The sequence below is a fragment of the Sciurus carolinensis genome, chromosome 3 (assembly GCF_902686445.1).
Source record: "Sciurus carolinensis chromosome 3, mSciCar1.2, whole genome shotgun sequence".
In the NCBI taxonomy this organism is placed as follows: Eukaryota; Metazoa; Chordata; class Mammalia; order Rodentia; family Sciuridae; genus Sciurus; species Sciurus carolinensis.
The window spans coordinates 119,444,576-119,467,834 of record NC_062215.1 but is presented as its reverse complement, the minus strand read 5'-3'; the positions used below and the strand labels follow the sequence as shown (position 1 = coordinate 119,467,834).

At 35.3% G+C, this 23,259-nt stretch overlaps 1 protein-coding gene across 2 annotated transcripts; it reads right to left on the bottom strand.

Annotated features, from left to right (window-relative positions):
- Positions 1–530: 530 nt before the first annotated feature.
- Positions 531–22,944, bottom strand: Bbs5 (Bardet-Biedl syndrome 5). 2 transcript variants are annotated; one of them, XM_047543727.1, is made up of 12 exons: positions 22,815–22,944; positions 20,538–20,620; positions 16,699–16,764; positions 15,935–15,984; positions 15,674–15,801; positions 14,269–14,404; positions 12,160–12,255; positions 6,732–6,794; positions 4,573–4,707; positions 2,015–2,098; positions 1,091–1,114; positions 531–937 (listed from the first exon to the last, which is right to left on the bottom strand). In XM_047543727.1, the coding sequence occupies exons 1-12, from the start codon at positions 22,871–22,873 to the stop codon at positions 836–838; spliced, it is 1,026 nt and encodes a 341-aa protein (XP_047399683.1). In that variant the 5' UTR covers positions 22,874–22,944; the 3' UTR covers positions 531–835. The 2 variants fall into 2 exon arrangements, with proteins under 2 accessions (XP_047399683.1, XP_047399684.1); XM_047543728.1 differs by having other exon boundaries at positions 22,704–22,839.
- Positions 22,945–23,259: the final 315 nt, after the last annotated feature.

The following is a 23,259-nucleotide window of genomic DNA, read 5'->3' as shown; positions in this document are numbered from 1 at the left end:
AGTTGCATCTTATTTTAAATATTTTTTATATTTCCCCACTAGGGAAAGAGGGCTTCTTTGGCTAATTTCAATTATTTGACAAAGGTTCTGTACAATGTTTTATAAACTGAAACAATAGCCCAAACCACTAAATGATGCCAGAGAGATCACCAAATTATACCTAACCAAGAAATCAGATTATTTTTTAAAATCAAAAAAATTTCAATAATCAAAACAAGGAAAAAGTCCAGAAGTGGACAAAACTGTTTTCTTACCAAAAAAAAAATGTATTCTATATTGAAATTATTTATAAACTAGCATCTAAAACATTTACAGAGAGGTTGATATACACCACAGTTATAACTTTTTTAGTTTTTACAAAAATGATTCCCTAAAAATGACATGTTTAAGGTCTATAATTTGTATTAGAGTTGGCTTACATTTGGAGCTATGTGATAATACATTTAAACCAGATTTTAAAATTAGAAGGAATGTTTTGGTTATTTCATAAGAATACTTATTCTTTTAAATAATACTTTCAAAACATTAAATGGTGCTGCATAAATTCTTTATTAAGCCCAACATGATACAGTCATTCAATATCTGAAAACTTATACAAGTATTGGGTACAAAATAAACATTTTACAAACCAGATACATTTCAATTACAATTTTAGATATAATTTTTAGAAAACTGGCAGTTTTCTAAAAATATTTTCCCTTAATCATTAAAAATTCTCTCTTAAAAGCTTTAAATATAAAAGCTGTAAAAATAAAAACTATTCATGCCTTATAGTAGGCGACTAGTGTCTTTAATCTTGAGATATCTTTAAATAGAAATCCAGCTCAACTCAAGATCAACTCATTACTTCCCAAAGTCCCTGTAGTGTGAATCCATCCTTCAATTTCTCTATTGCAAGCCCCAGTTCTTCTGAAAATACAGGTTCACGATCCTGTTGCTTTTTGGGAGGTAAGAGGATGAGATGGGGAATAGAGAAGGTGGGCAAGGAGGAGGAAAAAAAAACAAAAAATAGGTTTCACATAAGTTTGTGAATGCTACATGTTGGAATATAGAAACTTCAAAAAATATAATATAAGCAAAATTTGCTTACCTTATTGCCATCAGCAAAATAAGCCTATAAGACAAAGAAAACTATTTCACATATATGACATAAAATAGATCAGTGAACTAAGGAATAGACAATTAGTTTGCAGAATGATTTTGTAACTACATATATTACATACATTATTATTTTGTGTTTAATGGTTTTCTCATCTCTATAATGCTGGTATCAAAATTTGTTTCTCCTGTCAGTCTACAAGAGTTATGCTTTAAGTTCTATAAACAAATGTGCTTTGTAATTAATGTATAATTAGCATTGTCAAAGGAAGATAAAAAGAATGACACAGAAACTACATTTCTTCTCTACTTTTTGTTTAGAAGAAGATGCTGGCAAAACAAAAATGAAACAAAGCAATCAGTACTTCAATGTGTCAGCAAATGCATATAGTTGGAAATAGTAGTTTATAATATATATTCTATATGAATTTCTCAACTTTGGAAATATTTGTTACCAGAGAGGTATGCTGGTCAGATTCATAGACCACAGAATGGAGAAAGCATTATTATTACATTGGCTATTAATTAAATAATACCAATTCAGAAATAGGAAAGTTTATTCTTCAAATACATATCCTTCTAAAATTAATATAAATTAAAGGAAGTTATCTCATAAAAATTAACTATGAAGAGCACAGATTTTAAATTAATTATAATATTTAACATTCTTTTATACTAAAGCATGAAAAAGCTTTTCATATGTCTAAAATCCTCTGAATAATTGTTCTCAAACTATTTCCTAGTTTGGTAATTTAAAAGTACTGTCACAAAAAGAAATTCCTTCACCTAAAAGAAGTTATCCTCAAACTCATGTCAAAAGGCTTGAGTTCTACAGTGTTTTACACACATAACTTAATTAAACATGACTCAGATACAAATCATAAGAAATTTAATAGTTCTCCTTTCTGACGCTCACCACAAAAGCATCCGTGTGATCATCAGCATCTATTTCTACATCATCTTGAATCTGTTCAACTGTCAGAGCTTCAAGGGGCTGTGGCTAAAAAAAAAAAAAAAAAAATCAAGAAATGTCAAAATGCATCAGAAATAATACTAATTAAATCATTTTAGAAAAATGTACTGTGAGAGCTATAAATGCTTATAAAAAGATAAAACAATTATAACCATTTGAGTCTTACATTCTTCTGTTAACACTAACTTAAGTATTAAAATTAGCCAGTTAAACCTAAACTTTTAAATCTGAAGTCAACATCATGAAAAAAGTTAAAGTGGGAAATTTACACAAATTTGTATGCTTATGGGGGATTCTTAAAGGAAAAACTCTCAGGTCCAGGGACATAGCTCAGTGAAGTGCTTGCCTAGCAATGCACAAAGCCCTGTGTTCAATCACCAATAACGGGATGGGCAGTGGAGAGTGGAGGAGGTGGAAGTGGGAAGGGGGGGCAGAAGAAAAGAAAGAAGGAATTGAAAAATAGAAAAATCAAAACAACTCTCACTCTTTTCTTTCTTCTTTTTGTTTTTTTTTTTTTTGGAACCCAGGATTGAATCCAGGAGCGCTTTACATCAAGCTACATTCCTAGATCTTTTTCCTTTCTCCCTCACCCCCCACCCCCAGCCTTTTTTTATTATTTATTTTGAGACAAGGTCTCACTTAGTTGCTGAGGGTCTCACTACATTTCCAAGGCTAGCCTTGAACTTGTGATGGTCCTGCCTCAGCCTCCCCAGTTACTAGGCTTATAGGCATGTACCACTGTGCCTGGCTCACTTTTTTTCTTTCACATAAAACACTAACTTTAAAAAAAAATATTTTGTTTTAGTTGTAGGTGGACACAATACTTTTATTTTATTTTTATGTGGTACTGAGGATCCAACCCAGGGCCCCAAGCATGCTAGGCGAGCGCTCTACCACTGAGCCACAAACCCAGTCCCAAACACTGACTTTTGTATAAGAGTAAGTTTTCAATTTTCCTCAAAATGGTAATAAAATAGAATTTGTGAAAAGTAAAAGAAGTAAAATTTGTATGGAATATTCTAAAGGTAAAGCAGAATAAAATATGGGGCTGATGTTTACTAATTTGTTTATTTTTCAAATATTTTAGTATCTTTATCATATTAAGTACTAGGCTAGAATTACCAAAGGTATACCTGCTCTTACATTTGAAGCTCAAACTGCTAGGATTACAAATAACTGGTGAAACTGGGATTAAAACTGTTTTCCAAGGATCATCCTTTTTCTGTAAAAGTATTTCCCAGGCAAAATAATTAAGAGTGGTAACTGTAGTTTGAATGAAAAGAAAGAGATAGGAACAGGGAAGAGACTAGTATAACTGACTGAATGTATGAAATAAGATAATGGGAAAAATGAAGGAAAATTCTGTTTTGAGCACAGCTGACTTTGACAATGCTAGAAACAAATAATAAATAGATAAATCAGCAGGATGTTGCTTTCTGGGAAAAAATGATGAGGACACTTTTAGGCATGTCCAGTTTGAGATGCTCATTCTAGGTCTAGTATATCTTACTTGGTGTACAGCAAAGGCCCCAGCAAAGGAACAGAGAGCAAGAGAACCTGTGATAGAGTGGCCAGTGATTGGATCATGATAGGGAAGACAGAAAGGGCAATGATAATAGAGCAGATTGTGAGGGCACCTCTGATGGAATGGGCAGTGGTGCAGCAGACAGTAAGGGCATCAGAGACAGAGCCTCTGGTATCAGTGAGAGTATACAGTGAGGACCCCAGTGATAGACTGGATGACCACGATCCCAGCTGAAGAGGAAAGTCATGCTAAAAGAGAGTTGAAGTACTTGGAATGCAGGAAGTGGTATAGCAATCAGAAATCATGAGAAAGGAAAAGAGCTGATGTGTAGGTAGGATATTCAAAATATTTCAAAACTAGCTGGACATGGTGGCACAGGCTTATAGACCTAGTTATTTGGGAAGCTGAGGCAGTGGATTGCTCAGGCCCAGGAATTCATGACCAGCTGGGCAAAACCATCTCAAAAACAATAACAACAACAATGACGAAACCCCTGAAACTGAAACTAGTGGGGCAGAAGCTCTGATTAATAGGGATGAACACTGGTCATATTAATAAAGCAGACTCCTGGAGGTGCTGTGGCTGTAGGGCAAGTTAGAATATAATGGTACCTATGAAGCATGTAAGGTTTGCCCATGCTAATGGGGGGCTGCTGTCGAATGAAAATAAAGCTGACAAGAGTGTGAGACTCAAGTCTGTCCACATTAATGTAGCTTGCACAGAGAGATTTTTCTGGATAGGCTGATCACCTAAAAGGCAGGTATAGAAGAATGATGAGGAAGCAGCCTGCTAGAAGACAGGTAATGGTCACCAATTACAGATGGTCCATGGGCCATTGTTACTTGAGCAGAGTCTGTATATTCATAATTTTTAAACACAGTTTAAAGCTAAATTGTACAATGTTTTTATATCTGAATTTTATAGGTACTGTGAAAGCAATTCAGCAAACTCTGTTTTACATAATTGAACAAATTACCTTTTCTTCCATTTCATAATCCACTCCAAATATAGGACTGGCAGAATAGACTTTGTGAAGTGAATTGATTTCCTTAACTGATTCCTGTAGTTTTTCCACAGGATCTATTTTAAAGCCAAGAACATAACCTCCACTCTATAAGAAAATGAAAAACAACAAGAAAACAAGCCTGAGAAATTATATTTGTAATATATGATAAAACTTTAGCTTTTATCATCTACATGTTGTAGAGCAAAACATGTAAATTTGATTTTTTTTTTTTTTTTTTTTTGGTACTGGGGAATTGAACCCCTTTACTACTGAATCATATTTCCAACCCTTTTTATTTTTTGAGACGGGTCTCACTAAGTTGCTTAGGGCCTCACTAAGTAGCTGAGACTGGCTTCAAACTTGTGATCCTTCTGCCTCAACTTCCCAGGTTGCTGGGATTATCGGCATGTGTCATCACGCACAGCAATAAATTTGATTTCTAAAAATTAAACTCCTTACTATGACATATTTCAGGTATAAATAAAAATAGGTGAGTATAATGAGCCTCCTTATAGTCATCATGGAGCTTCAAGCTATAGCAACACATGGCTCACTTTTTAACTTCTCCCTCATCTTAACTCCCACCCACCCAATCACTCAGGATTACTCTGAAGCATGTCCAGAGTATGTCCATGATTTCATTTGTAAATATAAGCTGATCTTTCATTACTTTAAAAAACACTGAAGATTGTGAAGGCCAAGGAAACTAAGTTTTTCTAGAGCTAGGCCTTGAAAAGGAATATACATTAAAAGAAGAAAAGAAGTAGCCTTAGGCTATCTCCTTAAAAATTAGGAAAGAAATTTGACTAGGATAAGTTGTTAGAGAGAAATGTTAGAAAGTAGCATACTATAACTGGTAAGATCATTCGCTTTGGGTTGAGAGCACATGCTTTTTAGTGTCAAATTCTGATTCCATAATTTATAAGCTGTATCAACTTGTTTTATTTAAATAAGATATATATGACACTTGATACAATTCCTGGGACACAGTAAGCACTCAATAAACAGCAGCTATAGGTCATGGTAAAGGAGTGAGCAGACATTGATGTATTAAATTAGAAGTAGTTTTATAACTCAGTTTTTTATTTTTCCAGAATTGGGGATTAAACCCAGGGCCTTGTGCATGCTAGGTAAGTGCTCTACCACTGAGCTATAAACTCAGCCTTTATCTCTCGCTTCACTTTTTAAAAAAATATGTTTTAAGTGTTTTATTTAAATGTATTTCTGCAGCTGGGCATGGTGGTACATGCTTATCATCCCAGCAGTGTGGAAGGCTGAGGCAGGAGAACTGCAAGTGTTAGCAATAACCTGTCTCTGAATAAAAAATAAAAATGGTTAGGGGTGGAGCTCAGTGGCATAGTGCACCTGGGTTCCATTCCAAATACCCCCCCCAAAAAAAAAACAAAAGAAAAAAGAAAAAAAAGAAAGAAAGAAAAAGAAATTCCTACAAAAATATGATATATGTGAGAATATAAGTTCTCAAACAGAATGGATGTGTATGTTTCTGTACAAATCTGTTTCTTAAAGAAAGTTTTGTTGTGAATCAGACCTGAGATCACGGGCAAGGTTCTTAGCTTCTCCAGGCCTGTTTCCTTCACTGTCAAGTGGTGAAAAATAGTAACTGTATCATAGAGTTATTAGATCAAGTGAATGTATGAAAAGCATTTAGCACAGAGACTTGATTATCTATCATTAATAATAAAAGTCAGTGGGGTGTGGTGGCACAGGCCTGAGATACCAGCTATTTGGGAGGATCGGAAGTTACAGGCTAGTCTTGGCAAATGTGTGAGACTCTGTTTCAAAATCAAATAAAAAGGGGTGGGGATGTAGCTCAGTGGTGGAGTGTTTGCCTAGGGTGTGTAAGGCCCTGGGTTCAATCCCCAGTACTACAAACAAATAAAAAATAAAAGTGATGATCCTAACAATAATGATCATCTGTCCAATTAAAAAACATAGGATTCTTCTATGGAGACAATTACTGTAACACTTCAAATACTTGATGTACCTTCTTATTATAGGTAATATTTTTCTTGGATGTAAACTGCTTACTATATACATAAAACTAAAAACAGAGCATCACATAGTTTAAAAAATCTACCAAAGATTAATAAAAATGTAAAACATCTTACCTGTTGGGAGCTTTCTATGACAAGAGCTAAACCAAATTTTGAATCTCTAATCTTTATGGAACGCTGGATATAAAATGAAAAAGAAAAAATGCATGTCTTTATTATCTGATATAGTGACTCTTTAATACAAGTTTTTAAACTTCTACACAGGAATGACTTTCATAATCTAAAGAACAGAATTCCCCACCTTCCTTTATGAAATCCCCAGAGAGATCATAAATGAACCAAGACTCATATATAAGGTGGCAAACTTGTAAGAAAATACAAAGAAGATATCTCTGAAATGTGTACCCAATTATCTGACTCAAATATCCTTCACTTCCAGGGAGTCAGCAACTTTTCTCAATATTTTACATAAAAGTCCCACAATCTTTCAGTTATGGTAAGCCAGTGTCTTTTGTGGTTCCTAAGGTTGATTAGTTTAAAAGTCATATGTGCCTACTGTTCTCATGTTCCTGGTGGCTAAATTCTAAAAATGTTCATATCCATTAATTTAAAAAAAATTTTATGGGCATTCATCACTGGGCATCAAGAAAGCCTGGGACAGATAAAGTAAAATGGACATTAGCTGATACATGTGACAAGAGGATTAAGATTGATCAGCAGTTTATGACCCAAACAATGGAGCATCTACATCAAACAAACCCTTCTCGATTTCAAGAATCAAATTGACCATAACACAATAATACTGGGTAACTTTAACACACCTCTGTCACCACTGGATAGATTTTCCAAACAAAAACTAAACAAAGAAATTATAGAACTCAATAATATAATCAGTAACTTAGTTTAAAAGACATATATAGAATATTTCATCCATCAACAAGTGAATACACTTTCTTCTTAGCATCACATGGATCCTTCTCTAAAACAGACCATGTTATGCCACAAAGCAACTCTTAGCAAATACAAAACAAAAAAAAAAATGGAGATACTACCCTGCATTCTATCAGATCACAATAAAATAAAATTAGAAATCAATGACAAAATAAAAAATAGAAACTACTCCAACACCTGGAAGCTAAATGATACGCTACTGAATGACAAATGGATAGCAGAAGACATCAGGGAGGAGATTAAAAAAATTCTTAGAGATAAATGAGAACATTGATACAACATATCACAATCTCTGGGACACTATGAAGACAGAGTGCTAAGAGTTCATCCATTAAAAGAATAAAAATTCAACAAATAAATGACCTAACATTACATCTCAAAGCCCTAGAAAAAGAACAAATCAACACCAAAAGAAGACAGGAAATAATTAAAATCAGAGCTGAAATCAATGAAATTGAAAAAAAAAAAAAGAAACAATTCAAAAACTTGACCAAACGAAAAGTTGGTTCTTTGAAAAATAAATAAAATTGATAAACCCTTAGACATGCTAATGAGCAGAAGGAGAAAGAAAACTCAAATTACTAAAATTTTTCGTGATGAAAAAGGAAATGTTGGCTAGAGTTGTAGCTCAGTGGTAGAGCGCTTGCCTGGCATGTATGAAGCATTGGGTTCAATTCTCAGGATCACATATAAATAAATAAAGGACCATCAACAACTAAAAAAAAAACTTAAAAAAAGGAAATATCAACAGACACTACTGAAATACAGAAGATAATTAGAATCTATTTTGAAAATTTATACTCCAATAAAATAGAAAATCTTGAAGACACTGACAAATTTCTAGAGACATATGATCTACCCAAACTGACTCAGGAGGACATATACAATTTAAACAGATCGATTTCAAGCAATGACATAGAAGATGCCATCAAAAGCCTACCAACAAAGAAAAGCCCAGACAGATTCTCAGCCAAGTACTACAAGACCTTCAAAGAACTAATATCAATATTCCTCAAATTATTCCATGAAACAGAAAAGGAGGGAACCCTTCCAATATCATTCTATGAGGCTAGTTTCACCCTGATACCAAAATCAGACAAAGAAACATCAAAGAAAGAAAACTTCAGACCAATATCCCTGATGAACATAGATGCAAAAATTCTCAATAAAATTCTGGCAAATCACATATAAAAACATATTTAAAAGATAGTGCACCATGATCAAGTGGAGTTCATCTCAGGGATACAAGGTTGGTTCAACATATGGAAATCAATAAATGTTATTCATCACATCAATAGACTTAAAGATAAAATCATATGATTATCTCAATAGACACAGAAAAAGCATTTGAAAAAATATAGCACCTCTTCATGTTCAAAATGCTAGAAAAACTAAGGATAGTAGGAACATACCTCAACATTGTAAAGGCTATCTACGCTAAGTTGCAGGCCAACATCATTCTAAATAGAGAAAAATTGAAAGTATTCCCTCTGAAAACTGGAACAAGACAGGGATGCCCTCTTTCGCCTCTTCTATTCAACATCTAGCCAGATGAAAGAAATTAAAAGGATAGGAATAGGAAAAGAACGCAATCTATCATTATTTGCTGATGACATGATTCTAAATTTAGAGGATCCCAAAACCTCCACCAGAAAACGTCTAGAACTCATAAATGAATTCAGTAAAGTTACAGGCTATAAAATCAACACCCATAAATCTAATGCATGTCTATACATCAGTAATGAATCCTCTGAAAGAGAAATTAGGAAAACTACCCCATTCACAATAGCCTCAAAAAAAACAGAAAGAAAATACTTGGGAATCAATCTAACAAAAGAGGTGAAAGACCTCTATAATGAAAACTACAGAACACTAAAGAAAGAAATTAAAGATGACCTTACAAAATGGAAAGCTCTCCCCTGGATGGGCAGAATTAATATTGTCAAAATGGTCATACTACCACAAGTGCTATACAGATTTAATGCAATTCCAATTAAAATCCCAATGACATTCCTCACAGAAATAGAAAAGGCAAACATGAAATCATTTGGAAAAATAAGAGATCCAGATGAGCCAAAGCAGTTCTTAGCAAAAAGAGTAAAGCAGGAGGCATCACAATAGCAGACTTTAAACTATATTACAGAGCTATAGTAACAAAAACAGCAGGTTATTGGCACCAAAATAGACATGTAGACCAATGATACAGAATAGAAGACACAGACCCATAAATACAGTTATCTTATACTACACAAAGGTGCCAAAAATATATATGGAGAAAAGATAGTTTCTTCAAAAAATGGTGCTGGGAAAATTGGAAATCCATATGCAGCAAAATGAAACTAAATTCATATTTCTCACCCTACACAAAACTTAATTCATAGTGTATCAAGGACCTAGGAATTATACCAGAGACCCTGTACTTAACAAAAGAAAAAGTAGGCCCAAATGTTGGCCTAGCCATCATGTTGGCTTAGGACCTGACTTCTTTAACAAGACTCCTAAAGCACAAGAAGTAAAATCAAGAATCAATAAATGGTATGGATTCAAACTAAAAAGCTTCTTCCCAGCAAAAGAAACAATCAATAACATGATGAGAGAGCCTACAGAATGGGAGAAAATCTTTACCACATGCAATCAGATACAGCACTAATCTCCAGGATCTATATAGAATTCAAAAAACTTAACACCAAAAAAAACAAATAACCCAGTCAATACATGGGCTAAGAAACTGAACAGACACTTCACAGAAGATCTACAATCAATCAACAAATATATGAAAATATGTTCAACATCTCTAGCAATTAGAGAAATCCAAATCAAAACTACTCTAAGATTTCATCTCACTCCAGTCAGAATGGCAATTATTAAGAATACAAGCAACAATAAGTGTTGGCTAGCATGTGGGGAAAAGGTACATTCATACACTGCTGGTGGAACTGCAAATTGGTGCAACCACTGTGGAAAGCAATATGGTGATTCCTCAGAAAACTTGGAATGGAACTACCATTTGATCCAGTTACTCCACTCCTGGATCTATACCAAAAGAACTTAAAATCAGCATACTATAGTGGTGCAGCCACATCAATGTTTATAGGAGCTCAATTCACAATAGCTAAACTGTGGAAACAATCTAGATGCCCTTCAACAGATGAATAGATAAAGAAAATGTGGCATATATACACAATGGAATATTACTCAGCCTTAATGAAGAATGAAATTATGGCATTTGTAGGGAAATGGATGGAGCTGGAGAATATCATTCTAAGTGAAATAAGCCAATCCCCAAAAAACCAAAGGCCAAATGTTTTCTCTGATAAGTAGATGCTGATCCATAATTGGGGTGGGGGGCAAGGGAAGAATGGAGGAACTTTGAATTGGGCAGAGGGGAGTGAGGGGAAGAGAGGCAGTATGAGGATGGGAAAAACGTGGAATGAGATGGACATTATTACCCTATGTACATGTATGATTGCATGAAGCAGAGAAATGAAAAGTTGTGCTCCATTTGTGTACAATAAGTCGAAGTACATTCTGCTGTCATGTATAACTAAATAGAACAAATAATAATAATAAAAAAGACTGATCAGCTGGAAGATAGTAATCTGAGAGGAAGGAGGAGGGATAAAAGCATAATGATAGGGCCTACAGAAAGAAACACAAAGCGTACTTGCTGATGGAGAAAGGGAGAACCATGGAGAACCTAATATTATGACAACTCAAAGATCCCTGATGAGTCATCTGTGACAGGTAATGGCATATCACACTTCCAGACAGATGGACATTTAAGTTGAGAGAAAGACTCAACTTAATGGTAAATTCTTATGAAAACCTGTCTTTTCATCCAACTACTTTATATCTCACCATTACATGGTCCTAGTTCAGAACCACAGGACACTGGCACCCTGGCTATAATCTAGGTGACACTGGTTGACAGAAGTGGCAAGAAGTTTATATATAAAGAGCTGAAGTTAGAATATGACTGCTGCAGTGACAAACTGTGATGATATCATATTGCAAGTTGTTTGGGCCAGGCTGAATTCATTCCAGAGGCTGTATTTGGCAACTCTATTCTTAAAAACAAAAAAAAAATATCTATTTGAAGAACAGAATGCATGAGGTTGTTTACTACTCAGTAATTATTCAGCATAACAGAGGCTAGGTTAGGCAAGCTATAGAACATATAAATGCAATATAAAACAGCAATGAACAGTACAAAACACTGGCTTATCAAATCTCTATGTAAACTCTGTTATATCTTCCGGCCCGATTACAAATTGTCATATTTCTTTAAAGGGCCAGAAATCATTTTCTTCTCATCAAATGTTATGATTTTCTGTTTAATGTTTTACTTTCCTCTACCAGATTGAAAGCTCCTTGATGGCTGATAATGATGCTATTTTCTTTGAATTTTAGTACAACTGAGTCTTTTCTATGTTGAAATAGCAAATAATCAGCAATTTTAAAAGTATGCTCTTAGTTAATAACTGCTGCCACGTAAGAAGGGAGAGAGAGAGAATCCCAATGGCACTATTAACTGTTGAACGGAAATTATTTATTCCACACTTGAATAAGGTCACTAAATGCATGTACTTACAATTTGCAGATATGGTATACTGACATTAAAACTATCATTCATATTTGCATGCCACACGATTCTCACATTGGTAATAAAAAAGGTTCCTAAATTTCCCTGTAAAAGACAGTAATTAGTAAACCAATGATAATTTGTTTGAATACCTATTTTCAATTTCCTAAACACCAAAATAATTCTTATTATCACAGCAGCAGATTAATACTAGAATTATTATGGATATTAATGACTCCATCATTTACTAGATGGCAATATAATTATATGACTGATAGCCTGGACTCTGGAATCATTAATCATTAAATCATCGCAGTTGTCTGACGAGGGGCAAATTTCTTCTTGGTGCATTTTGTCAAATAGTAAAAGAGGATTTGATTACCTAATCCATGTAAATAATGCCATTAGCATAGTGCCTGGTACAAAATAAGCATTTCTTTCTTTCTTTCTTTGTCTCTCCCTCTCTCCCCTTCTGTCCCTCTTTCTCTCTCTTTCTTTCTTACCCAGAGATTAGATCCAGGGGCACCTAACCACTGAGCAACATCCCCAACCCTTTTTTAAATTTTATTTTGACACAGGATCTCACTAAATTGCCAAGGTTGGCCTTGAATTTTTGATCCTCTTGCCTCAGTGTCCCAAATAATTGCCTTATTTTCAATAAAATGATATATTTCATAATCCCAGACCATCTCTTTAATTAATCCAAAATGCCAGGTGCAATGCTAGGTGGTAATACTGTGAACAGAATAACCCCACCACTACCCTTATAAAGTCCTCAATCTACTTGTGGGGGGTAGATATAGACAAGTTATGTAATTTAGAATAGTAACAATTTTGGAATGTAATTAAGTACAGACTTGCATAAGGAACACACAAAAGAAGATTTCAGAAAGTGATATCTAAGTTATAAATTAAGCAGAGGTTGGTAAACTATGGCCTGGGAGTCAAATCTGGCCTGCTACCTCTTTTCATATGGCCCACAAGCTAAGAGTGATTTTAACATTTGTAAATGGGTGGAAAATTTCAAGAGAAACATATTTCATGGTACATGAATATTATACAAAATTTAAATTTGTTTCCCTCATTAAAACACAGCCATGTGTTCTGTATATATTGTCTATGGCTGGTTTTACATTACAATGGCAAAACTGATCCAATTGCAACAAACGCTGTATGGCCTGAGAAGCATAAAATATCAGTATGTACTTTCCTGTTTGTGGTGCTGAGGATTGAACTCTGGGCCTTATGCATGCTAGAAGAGCACTCTACCACTGAGCCAAACACTTAATCCCTTAAAAATATATATTATCTGACACTTTATAGAAGAAGTATGCTTACCCATTATCTGAAAGATAAGGAGTTTTCAGATAGGAACCTGTCTATACTCTAGAGAACTTTTATCATAGTTCGAGCAAAGTAAATCTACAATTTGTATTTGATTTAATTTTTAGCAAGAAACTTTTCATTCAGATGTTAGAGCTTTAACACAATGGTTATCAGTCTAATCTAAGGTGGTAACATACATCAAGTTTGAAAACTATACTGAGATAAAATTTTCGCCCTAAATTGATGTGTAACTTATTCCAACTATTAATTGCTTACATGTTCTAACTGGTCATAATTTTAAGAGCAAATAAAAAGTTACAATAATGAATTAAAGAGTTCACCAAATGAGTTATATGCTTAGTTCCCTAAGGACCAGGTTAAAAGGCTTCTGTAACTGTTCACACCACGTTCTCCTCCACCAGCCTAAGTTATTAAAATGTAGAGGGTAGCATAGAATAGGGGGAAAAGTAATGGCTCTTGATGAACTACACCTGCAAGGGTACTTAGGGCCTGAGTTTATTATCTGAGTGAAGAGAGACAATATTACATGATCTCAAAGGTCCGAGAAAGCTCTCAACTCTACATAGAACAAAAGTTGATGAAAAGAGCACAAATCCAGAAAAATATAAAAATCAGAATGTTATTTCATATCAAAAGCCATGACACTAATTTGTCAAGAGCAATAATGCTAATTTTAATAATTAGAGTTGAATAAATATACAAACCCAATGATGAATCAGAAAAGATTACAAAACACAGTCTCAAAAGGTTCATTAGTTTTTTGTACAATACCTGATCACTGGATAAGTTCCATACTCCATTGATTTTGTCATATACATGTTCTTGTGGTAATAATCTTAGTTGTTTGTTTTGAATCAGTGCACTTCTCAATTTAAAATCACGATACATTTTAGAAGTTTCATATGCTCTATAAAAAAGAAGAATAAACGAAAGGCCAATCCAAAATGAAAATGTGTTTTTCTTAGATTATGTTTACATATCTACTAAAATTATACTAAAATGTATAATTGTTAGTACTTATGTACATTACTCAAATAATTATTATGGTAAATTAAATATTTTTCTTTTCAATAGGTTTGGTAAATATAGTTTTTTGAAGACTTTGTCATTTTAATATAGTATTTATACATTTTATTTCACTAACCTATTCCTTTCTTCATTTCTCTATTTTAGTCAAAGGTATCATCATTCTTTTAATATAAACTGAAGTCCAATTAACTTTTCTTACTGTGACCTGAAAACATTATGTTTGCATCTACTTCTGTACAGAAAACTGAATGAATCTATACAAATTCCAAAGAGGATTCTAGGAGGGGGGAGAGAAGAAGGGGGATGAAGAGGGAAAGGAAACTAAGAAATATATAACAGATAATGGTATAAATAAGAAATTTATAATAGAAAACTACAAATAGCCAAAAATATATGAAATAGATGAAAAATTTCAGCATCGGTAATAATAAAAGAAATACAAATTAAACAATTTTTTATTCTGTTATCTTAGTCAAACTTTTCCAAAAAAATTATGGTGTACAGAGCTGGTTTAAAAAAAGTCAAAACAGGGGCTAGGGTTGTGGCTCAGTGGTGGAGAGTTTGCCTAGCATGAGTGGGACACTGGGTTTGTTCCCCAGCACCACATAAAACTAAAAAAACCAAATAAAGGTATTGTGTCTAAAAATATTTTTTAAAAAAAGTCAAAACACTCTTTAGGAACAACATCCAAGTATGTGTATTTCTGTATTATAAATGGTCTTTTAATTCTTTATCCAACTTATTGACATTTAATGAAATCTCTGTTTCACTTTATACTTGGTAGCTAATTTAATAGAATCTTCAGTATACATTTTCTTTTCTTTTTTTTTTTTTTTTTTTTTTTTTGCAGTGTTGGGGATTGAACCCAGGGCCTTGTGCCTGGGAGGCAAGCACTCTACCAACTGAGCTATATCCCCAGGCCCCTTCAGTACAAATTTTTATGAGTCTTCAGTAGTCCTTACAAGTTTTATAAATTCCTTCAAAGTGCTTATTAAGTTATAATAGGATGTGTTCTTCTAAGTATCTGCAGGATATTTGCAATAAAGTTTGGAGGAAGAGAGTGTCATACTTCTAAACTTTATCCCCTAAACATTTATGTCATAAAATTACCTTAAAATACCCAATAATCCCTAAATAATTACTATACCTGTGTACTGCAATCACAGAAGTAAAAAGTCTAGGACTTCCAGGAACCAAATTTGTAAATATAAATTCAAAGCGAGTGCTGTTACATTTTGTTAGTATAAAAAGAGCTTCAGTTTGACCTCGTAATTTCTGTAAAGACAAATTTATTTAAAAGTTTGTATTTGAAAAGCAATTTCTCATTTAAAGTGAAAGCAAACATTAAATTCATATATCTAATGTTTCTTCACTATACATATATTTCAATATGATTTTTCAGACTTACAGAGTTAGCAGTCCTTGTTGTAATATTCAATATGCAGTTGTAACCGATAGCTAAAATTTAAAACCAAAGAATTTAAGGAGTATAATACAGAAAACTGAGAAAAAACTTTTTAAAAAAATCATATGTATACATATATATATATATAAAACATTAAACAGTTTTAAAAATAAATAGAAATAAAATTTTTAAAAATTTTTATGAAATAATTACAAATTTGAGTAAATTAAAAGAACCAGAGAGAGAGAGGTCTGCCTCTCTGAATAAACAAAAATATGCAAAAAAGGAAATTTGCTTTTATAAAACCTATACACCATTATTCACTGAAAATATTAGCATTACTACACCAAAAGAAAAAGACTAACTGAATTATTTAAAATAGTTTTTAAAAATAAATGAAACAAATTTAACACAATGAAAGACTCTACTTTTATTAAGAGTTTACATCTCCCTTCTTTGGGATTTCTTGAAACAGATTATATTCCAAGTTGTCAAAGGCAAAAATGGAAGACAAAAAATAATCAGTGTAAAAGCCCTAATCTCACACATCTGACACAAAGCAGACACACTAAAAATTAAAAATGGATCATTTCTTTTGCATTATGATGTAATCTGTGGTTAATCTAGGACTTCTTAATTTTTAGCAATTCCAGATTTCCACATAATTCATGGCAAAGTTTTTTTTTTTTTAGAATCAAAAGCTACCATTCAAGTTCCATGAATAGGGATTTTTTTCCCTTAGAGTTTTATCTTCGAAGGATACTTACAAAGATTGACTCTGGGAAGTGCCAAAGAGTGCCAGATAATTCTTAAATTTGTTACTAAGAGTCTACCTAAAAGGAAACAAATGAGCAAACAAAAATTAATTAGTTTAAGTAAGGACCCATTTTGCAGTATAGAATGAGGTATCAGCAGCAACACCTGTGTATGTTTTTCGCACATATCTATCCTATGTAAGGTATGCAATGTATGATTCAGAATTTCAGAGAAACAAAATCTGAGAGTTGTAGAAGGGACACAGGTATTCACTGTTAATAGGTTAGTTTAATTCAAACTGAGAAGAGAATTGTGTACTTGTTTTGTTTTGTTAGAAGGTATTCTGGAGTCTCAGCAGGTCATGTGTGTACAACTGAGAATGGTTATGGTACAGTATAATTACAAAACTCTTTACTGAAGTAACACTTTTCAGCTGGGCTTGGTGGCACACACCTCTAATCTCAGGGTCTTGGGAGGCTGAGGCAGGAGGATCCCAAGTTAAAGACCAGCCTCAGCAACTTAGCGAGGCCCTAAGCAGTTTAGTGAGACCCTGTCTCAAACAAAAAAATTTTAAAAAGGGCTGGGGATGTGTCTTAGTCATTAAATATCCCTGGGTTCAATACCTGGTACCAAAACAAAACAAAACAAAACAAAATGCTTTTCAGTGAACTCTCACATACACACTATTCTCTGTCAACTGAGTGTTCTTAGTTCTCATTTTAATGAGCCATATACTTATACACCCAATTTTTTGTATGTGAGCTAAATAGGCTGAATTCTGAATATCAGCCTGATGTTCTTATACTGAAATACAAAGTTAGATATACTTAATTTCTCAAAGTAGGTCCTGTAGAATAGTAATTCCCAGATGCCCCAAGGGGAAAAAGTCAAATAAACCTGAGCACAGTAAACCGTATGTCAGAAATTTATAATGTAATTAGCACATTAGGATAGCTTTGAGATATCCTGAAATAATAAAATTCATTTAACTTTGTTAAATATACCATTTCTCCATGAAATTATAGCTATAGAATTCTTTTAAAAAATTTTTAATAACTTTACTTTATTTATTTTTAATGTGGTGCTGGGGATCAAATCCAGTGCCTCACACATGCTAGCAAGTGCTCTCTACCATTGAGCCACAACCCCAGCCCACAGAATTCTTTTGATGAGTAATATATAGCCATATCATACTCTTTCCTCCCTGAAAACTCCTAGTATGGGTAAAATCAGAAAAACTAGACCTGCATGAATACTTGAGTAAGATGGGATAGAAAAAGAAGTTCTATGAAAAATTTTTTTAAAAATTTGGCAGTATTGGGGATTGAACCCAGGGCCTTGCACACTCTAGACAAGTGTTCTACCACTGAAGTACACCCCCAGTTTGAAAAGGAGGTTCTAAAAATCTAAAAAGGAAGGCATTCCTCATGGGACATTGTGGAAAATTATGGACTATGTTTGACAAATAAGTCTATGACCATACCACCCTGAACGTGCCCAATCTCATCTGATCTTGGAAGCTAAGAAGGGTTAGGCCTGGTTAGTATTTGGATGATAAGAAAACTATGTACAAATAACATAAGCCAGCAGGGATTGAGTGTAAGGATCACACAAGATCAAAGATGATGAGGTACTGCATCTATTGGTTAGGGTTTAAGTAGAAAACAGAGGGTACCCTCTATTTAGGATAACAAAAATTTATTTGCAAAAGGACTGAACACAAAAGTATGGGTGAGATATTAAGAATCATGGGTGAGCCAGCAGACCTGCTCCCAGTCAGACCCAGAAGGACAAGAGGAAGGAACAGTTAACATAGTCTAGAACAAACAGTGAGGACCTGCCCATTTCATTCTCACACAGTTTTAGAGCACAAAGTTAATCTGATAATTTCATGGCAGGGTATTTAGAGTTGAAAATGGATTAAATGTGCTAATCTTCTGGGGTACTTTTAAAAAGGGGCTCCTGAACTTGACAATGCCTTAATTTGGTCATTTTTAAACTGTGAAAAAAGGGAAGGTAGAAGTTGGATGGCAGGATTTTCCTTTACTTTTCTACCTCCTTATCAACCAGAAGCTCTACATACTCTAGTCAACTTTTATTTAAACAAAGTTTTTTGAAATCTGTGCAAACACACAGATTTATTTTTACTAAAAGTATGATTTCAGGCACTGTGATAGAGATTTTCAACTAGGGAGGCTTTCTGCCCATCCTCCTTCAAAATACTAATATGGGATTATGCACTCAATGAGTACTTAATAAATGAAAAAAAAAAGTTCTATTACCAATAGTCTTTGTATTGAAGGATGGGCTGTCAAGTAAGAGTTCTTGTCAATCTGTACAAGAATGACCAAACTTCTCTTGGATTGCTAAGTTAATTCAGTTTTCATCAAGTGACAGTCATCATAATGGAATTATTACTCTACTTTCAAAGGTACAAGCCAAGAGTTTTTCTTGTGACTAAATCTTTATACTTCATCCTCACCCAGGTCTGACTGTACAAGGACATATTTCAGAAATGTTCTAAGCATTCCTTTAAAGATGGGCCCTAGACACCATGGGCTCTGCCAGTAGCAGGTGGTGATGATAGGTTCCTAACAGAGAAGGGCTTAGCAAGACTTGCTGTTCACATACTACTCCACAGCAGACCAAAAGAAAGTCTCAGAGAGCTGGGTGCTATTTAGCAAGACCCTGTCTAAGTAAAAAATAAAATGAGATGGGGATGTAGCTGAGTGGTAGAGCACCGCTGGGTTCAACCCCCAATACCACCCCCAGCCCACCAAAGAAAGAAAGAAAGACAATCAAAAGAAAGAAAAGTTCAGAGAGGAAGTGGCCACCCAAAAAACTGTTAGTGTGCTCTGCCACAAGGGTTATTATTTTTTCTCCCGGACATAATGATCCTGTTATCTCAATAAGGTATTTTCCTCTTCCCATTTCTCTTCTTTCTAGTAAGTGGTTTGTTTTCCTCCCTCCTATTCTTTCCCCCCAAGCTTTTAAGATACAGTAAGCTGACATTTCTCCTCCTCCTCTTCCTCTTTCTTCTTTTTTTCTCCTTCTCCCCCTCCCCCCTTTCTGCTTCTTTCATTGAAAAACACTTGTGATGCTTTCAGGACTCTTTGATCACTGGTTACTGGTTCCATGGACAGTTGCTGTATGCAGCCTGGACTTTGAGTCCTAATCTTGAGAAAATTTGGTTTGAGACCACTCTAGAGTCCAGACATGGCTGTTCTTCATTGAAAGATAAGTCACAGATTTCCTAGTACTTGAACTCATATTGCAAACAACTCTCTCCACGTGTCCAGCTCCAGGTGCCAATTTAAAGCACTGTGCATTACTACTGGATTTCTTAAAAAGAAACACGACTCCAGGTATCACAGCTATGATGTACTTACATTCATTACCCCAAGGGCAGTCCCAAGGGTCAGAACTATTCCATGGCCATTACTTTTACAAACAGGGTTCCTAGATTTTAACAGTTTACACTGGATGAAATCTGATGTCAGAACCAGAACTTACTGATAGACTGAAGTTGAGGGAAACCTGTGTCCCTTGGCTACAGGTTTAATACCTACCTTTTTTTTTTTTTTTTTTTTTTTTTTTTTTTGTGGTGCTGGGCCTTGTGCCCAAGGCCTTGTGCATGCGAGGCAGGCACTTTACCAACTGAGCTATATCCCCAGCCCCTAATACCTACCCTTTCTTCAATTTAAGTCTGAAAAAAAATCCTGTGCACTTAACTCTTCCATTGTCACAATTACATTTACATATGATGCTCTTTCATAGATTCTCCCACTAATATGAATCAACATATGTAAATTAAACCAGAAATATAAAATACATTAGAAAATACACTCACCTCTATCTCCATTATTTCCCTTGGTATCTTCAATTGAATCTAAACAATCAATAAGGACTTCTCCAGGTCTGGTTTTCATTTGCCTAAAATAAATATAAACGTTTTAGTGTTATAACTACAACTATATATGCTTAAAATACATTTAGGGGGAAAAGAGACCTATGTATGTCAAACAGCTGACAGTATAGATGATATTGTACCAAGTGCTCATGCATTTGAAAATAAGGTCTTCAAGAATCTAGAGATCAGTGGTGCCTGGAGTGATCAAGGCCACTTAAGAGTCAGCTAGAACTAGAAGGAAGGGGGTAAGATTTGGAGAACTAAAAAAGGAAAGAGGATAGTCCATAATTAAAGATCAGGAACAAGAAAGATTAGGGCATATGAGAGGACAGGCCTGTCTGGGGAGGAAGAGGTATTGAGAAGTAGTGAGAGAAATACAGTTGGATCACTCAGGAGAAACTAGATAATGAAGACCTTGAATGTCAGTCTGATAGGTTTGGTGCTTGTTCTGTGGCCAGTGGAGAACCCCTAGATGTTTCTAAGTAGAGGAAAGGACAAGGCAATTTAGAAGGAATGTTTGAAGAACTGTATGCAAAACATCGTCAGTACTTGATAAACAATTAGATACATGAGAAAAAGGAAACAGAATGAAGAATAGTTTATTGACTGATGGAATTCCAGATTGTCAACAAGCAAACAAACCCCCAAAGAACTAACAGACTACCAGACCTGATACAACCTTCTAATAAATTTTCCATAGAGATTAACTCAATTAGTTATTCAGAATACTGATATTGATTGTTTAGATTCAATTGAAGATGCCAAAACTTTCTACTTAAAAGTCTTCCTGTCATCCAACTGCTCAGATGCTTAAGTCCAAAATCCTCAGCTGAAGCTAACCTACATTCCTTCTAGCCAAATAGGTTTATACCTCCAACACTCTGCTTCTAATCCCCTCCCTCCACATTTTTTCTATAATTCTCTCTGTCTACACTGAAAAGGTCCTAGCTACCGCTAAAGGTCCAACTCAAATTATTTCTTTTTTGAGGTCTTCCCTAGGAATAATGATCTGCTCTGTTTCTGTTCTCTTTTGTTTCTATGGACCCCAGCCTTTTGTTCATTTTTTTTTTCTCAGAATGGTACTTATCACATGTATTACAGTTGTCTCTGTGTTATTTTCTGCACTAAATGCACGAGTATTATTTCCTATTATATTGTATTTCTAAGGAGAAAAATATATTGTATTTCTAGCTAACAGCATAGTAACCAGCATATAGTAAGCATTTGGTAAATAATTAATAAACTGAAATGTTCATGAAATGGACTTGTTTGGATTAAGAGCCCTCCAAGAATAACAGAAAAAATCATAGAAGGTGTGTAATATGTAACTATGGTTTGTAATTTTACAAATTCCTTTTCCTCCCAACATCGTAAAGGATCTAATAGCATGTTAGTTTTTTGTATTCAGCCACAACAAAGTCTGAGAAATATATAAATATTTCATTTTCCCATCTAAGGAGATACTGTTCATGATAAGGAACCGTAAGGAGTGGCTAGAAGCTCCTTGCCATTCATCCAGGAACCTTAGCTTTAATATTTTCCAATGCTAAATATCCCAATGGGAATTTTCTTCCCGGGACTCTTGGAAAGGTGATTTCGAACCATCGTCTCTTTAAAGCATGATATTTTCCCAAAACAGGGCTTCTGTTTGTGAGATTCCAAAAGAGGGTTACTTCTTCCGGTGGGTGATTTAGATTAATAATCAGATGAAGCTTATGTAGCTAGTACATACATGAAGTTTATGTAGTTAGGAACTTTGAAGAATGCTCACTCCCGCCTCCCTCATCTTATAGATCTGAGGTTAGAATGCTGAGGTCGTTTGTCCAAAGGCCCACAGTGTGTGTCATTATTACACACCTAGTTTTAGAGCCTGATTTCCTGAATCCCTGTCCTATGTTCTTTCCACCACACGGAGCTGAAATGCCTGGGTGGTCCCTGCCCGGTGGGGTTCACATTCCTGATAGGTCTCGAGGCCAGGACGACCGCATATCGCGCGGGACCGAAACTGTGTAATCTGGCCGCCTCCCTACTGCAGAGCCGGCCTCAGGAGAGCCGCAGTAACCAGAGGGTCTCCTGAAGCGCGCACAGCAGGCGCAAACCCCCTACCCTCGCCCCGCGCGGATAGCTGCAGAGGAGCAGGTCCCGCTCGCGAGTCCCGACTTCGCGCCGCGGCGCCCTCTATTGGCAGCGCGTTCCTGGGATGTCTCAGAGACTCACTGCGAGGACACGTCGAAACGAACGTCTCGGTCTTCCCAAAGCACGTCCAACACAGACATGACCGAGGCCTCCGGCCACCTCCACAGTGGTGGAGGCCCAGCCGCGTCTCGCCGGCTCCAAGGCAACAGGCCGCGTCTGTCACGACGTCTACGGCGGGCGCCAAGACCCAAGCTTCCTCCAGATAGCGCGCGCGCTTTGACGTGGTTAAGCCGATTTAAGGTGGGCAGGCGGGGAGGGTGCTTGACTTCTGGACGACCTTCTTCGCCTCCAAACAGACATCCTTTCGCCATTCCACTTCTCCAGCTATTTCCCTACACATTTAATAAATTTACTTAAAACTCCAAATTTCTTACCTGGGTCCCTTCCATCTCGCCCTGCCCACCTCTCCGATTTCTTCAGGCTACCCGAGTCGCGTGGGCGCCCCCACCATCCTTTCAAGGGCCCC

Excerpts from the sequence above, each read along its gene's own strand:
- Bbs5 (XM_047543727.1), bottom strand. The coding sequence starts at position 22,873 with ATGTCTGTGTTGGACGTGCTTTGGGAAGACCGAGACGTTCGTTTCGAC. Across the intron at positions 20,621-22,814 it reads CGTTTCGACGTGTCCTCGCA|GCAAATGAAAACCAGACCTG; the intron begins GTGAGTCTCTGA and ends TATTTATTTTAG. Across the intron at positions 12,256-14,268 it reads GGAACTTATCCAGTGATCAG|GGAAATTTAGGAACCTTTTT; the intron begins GTATTGTACAAA and ends TGTCTTTTACAG.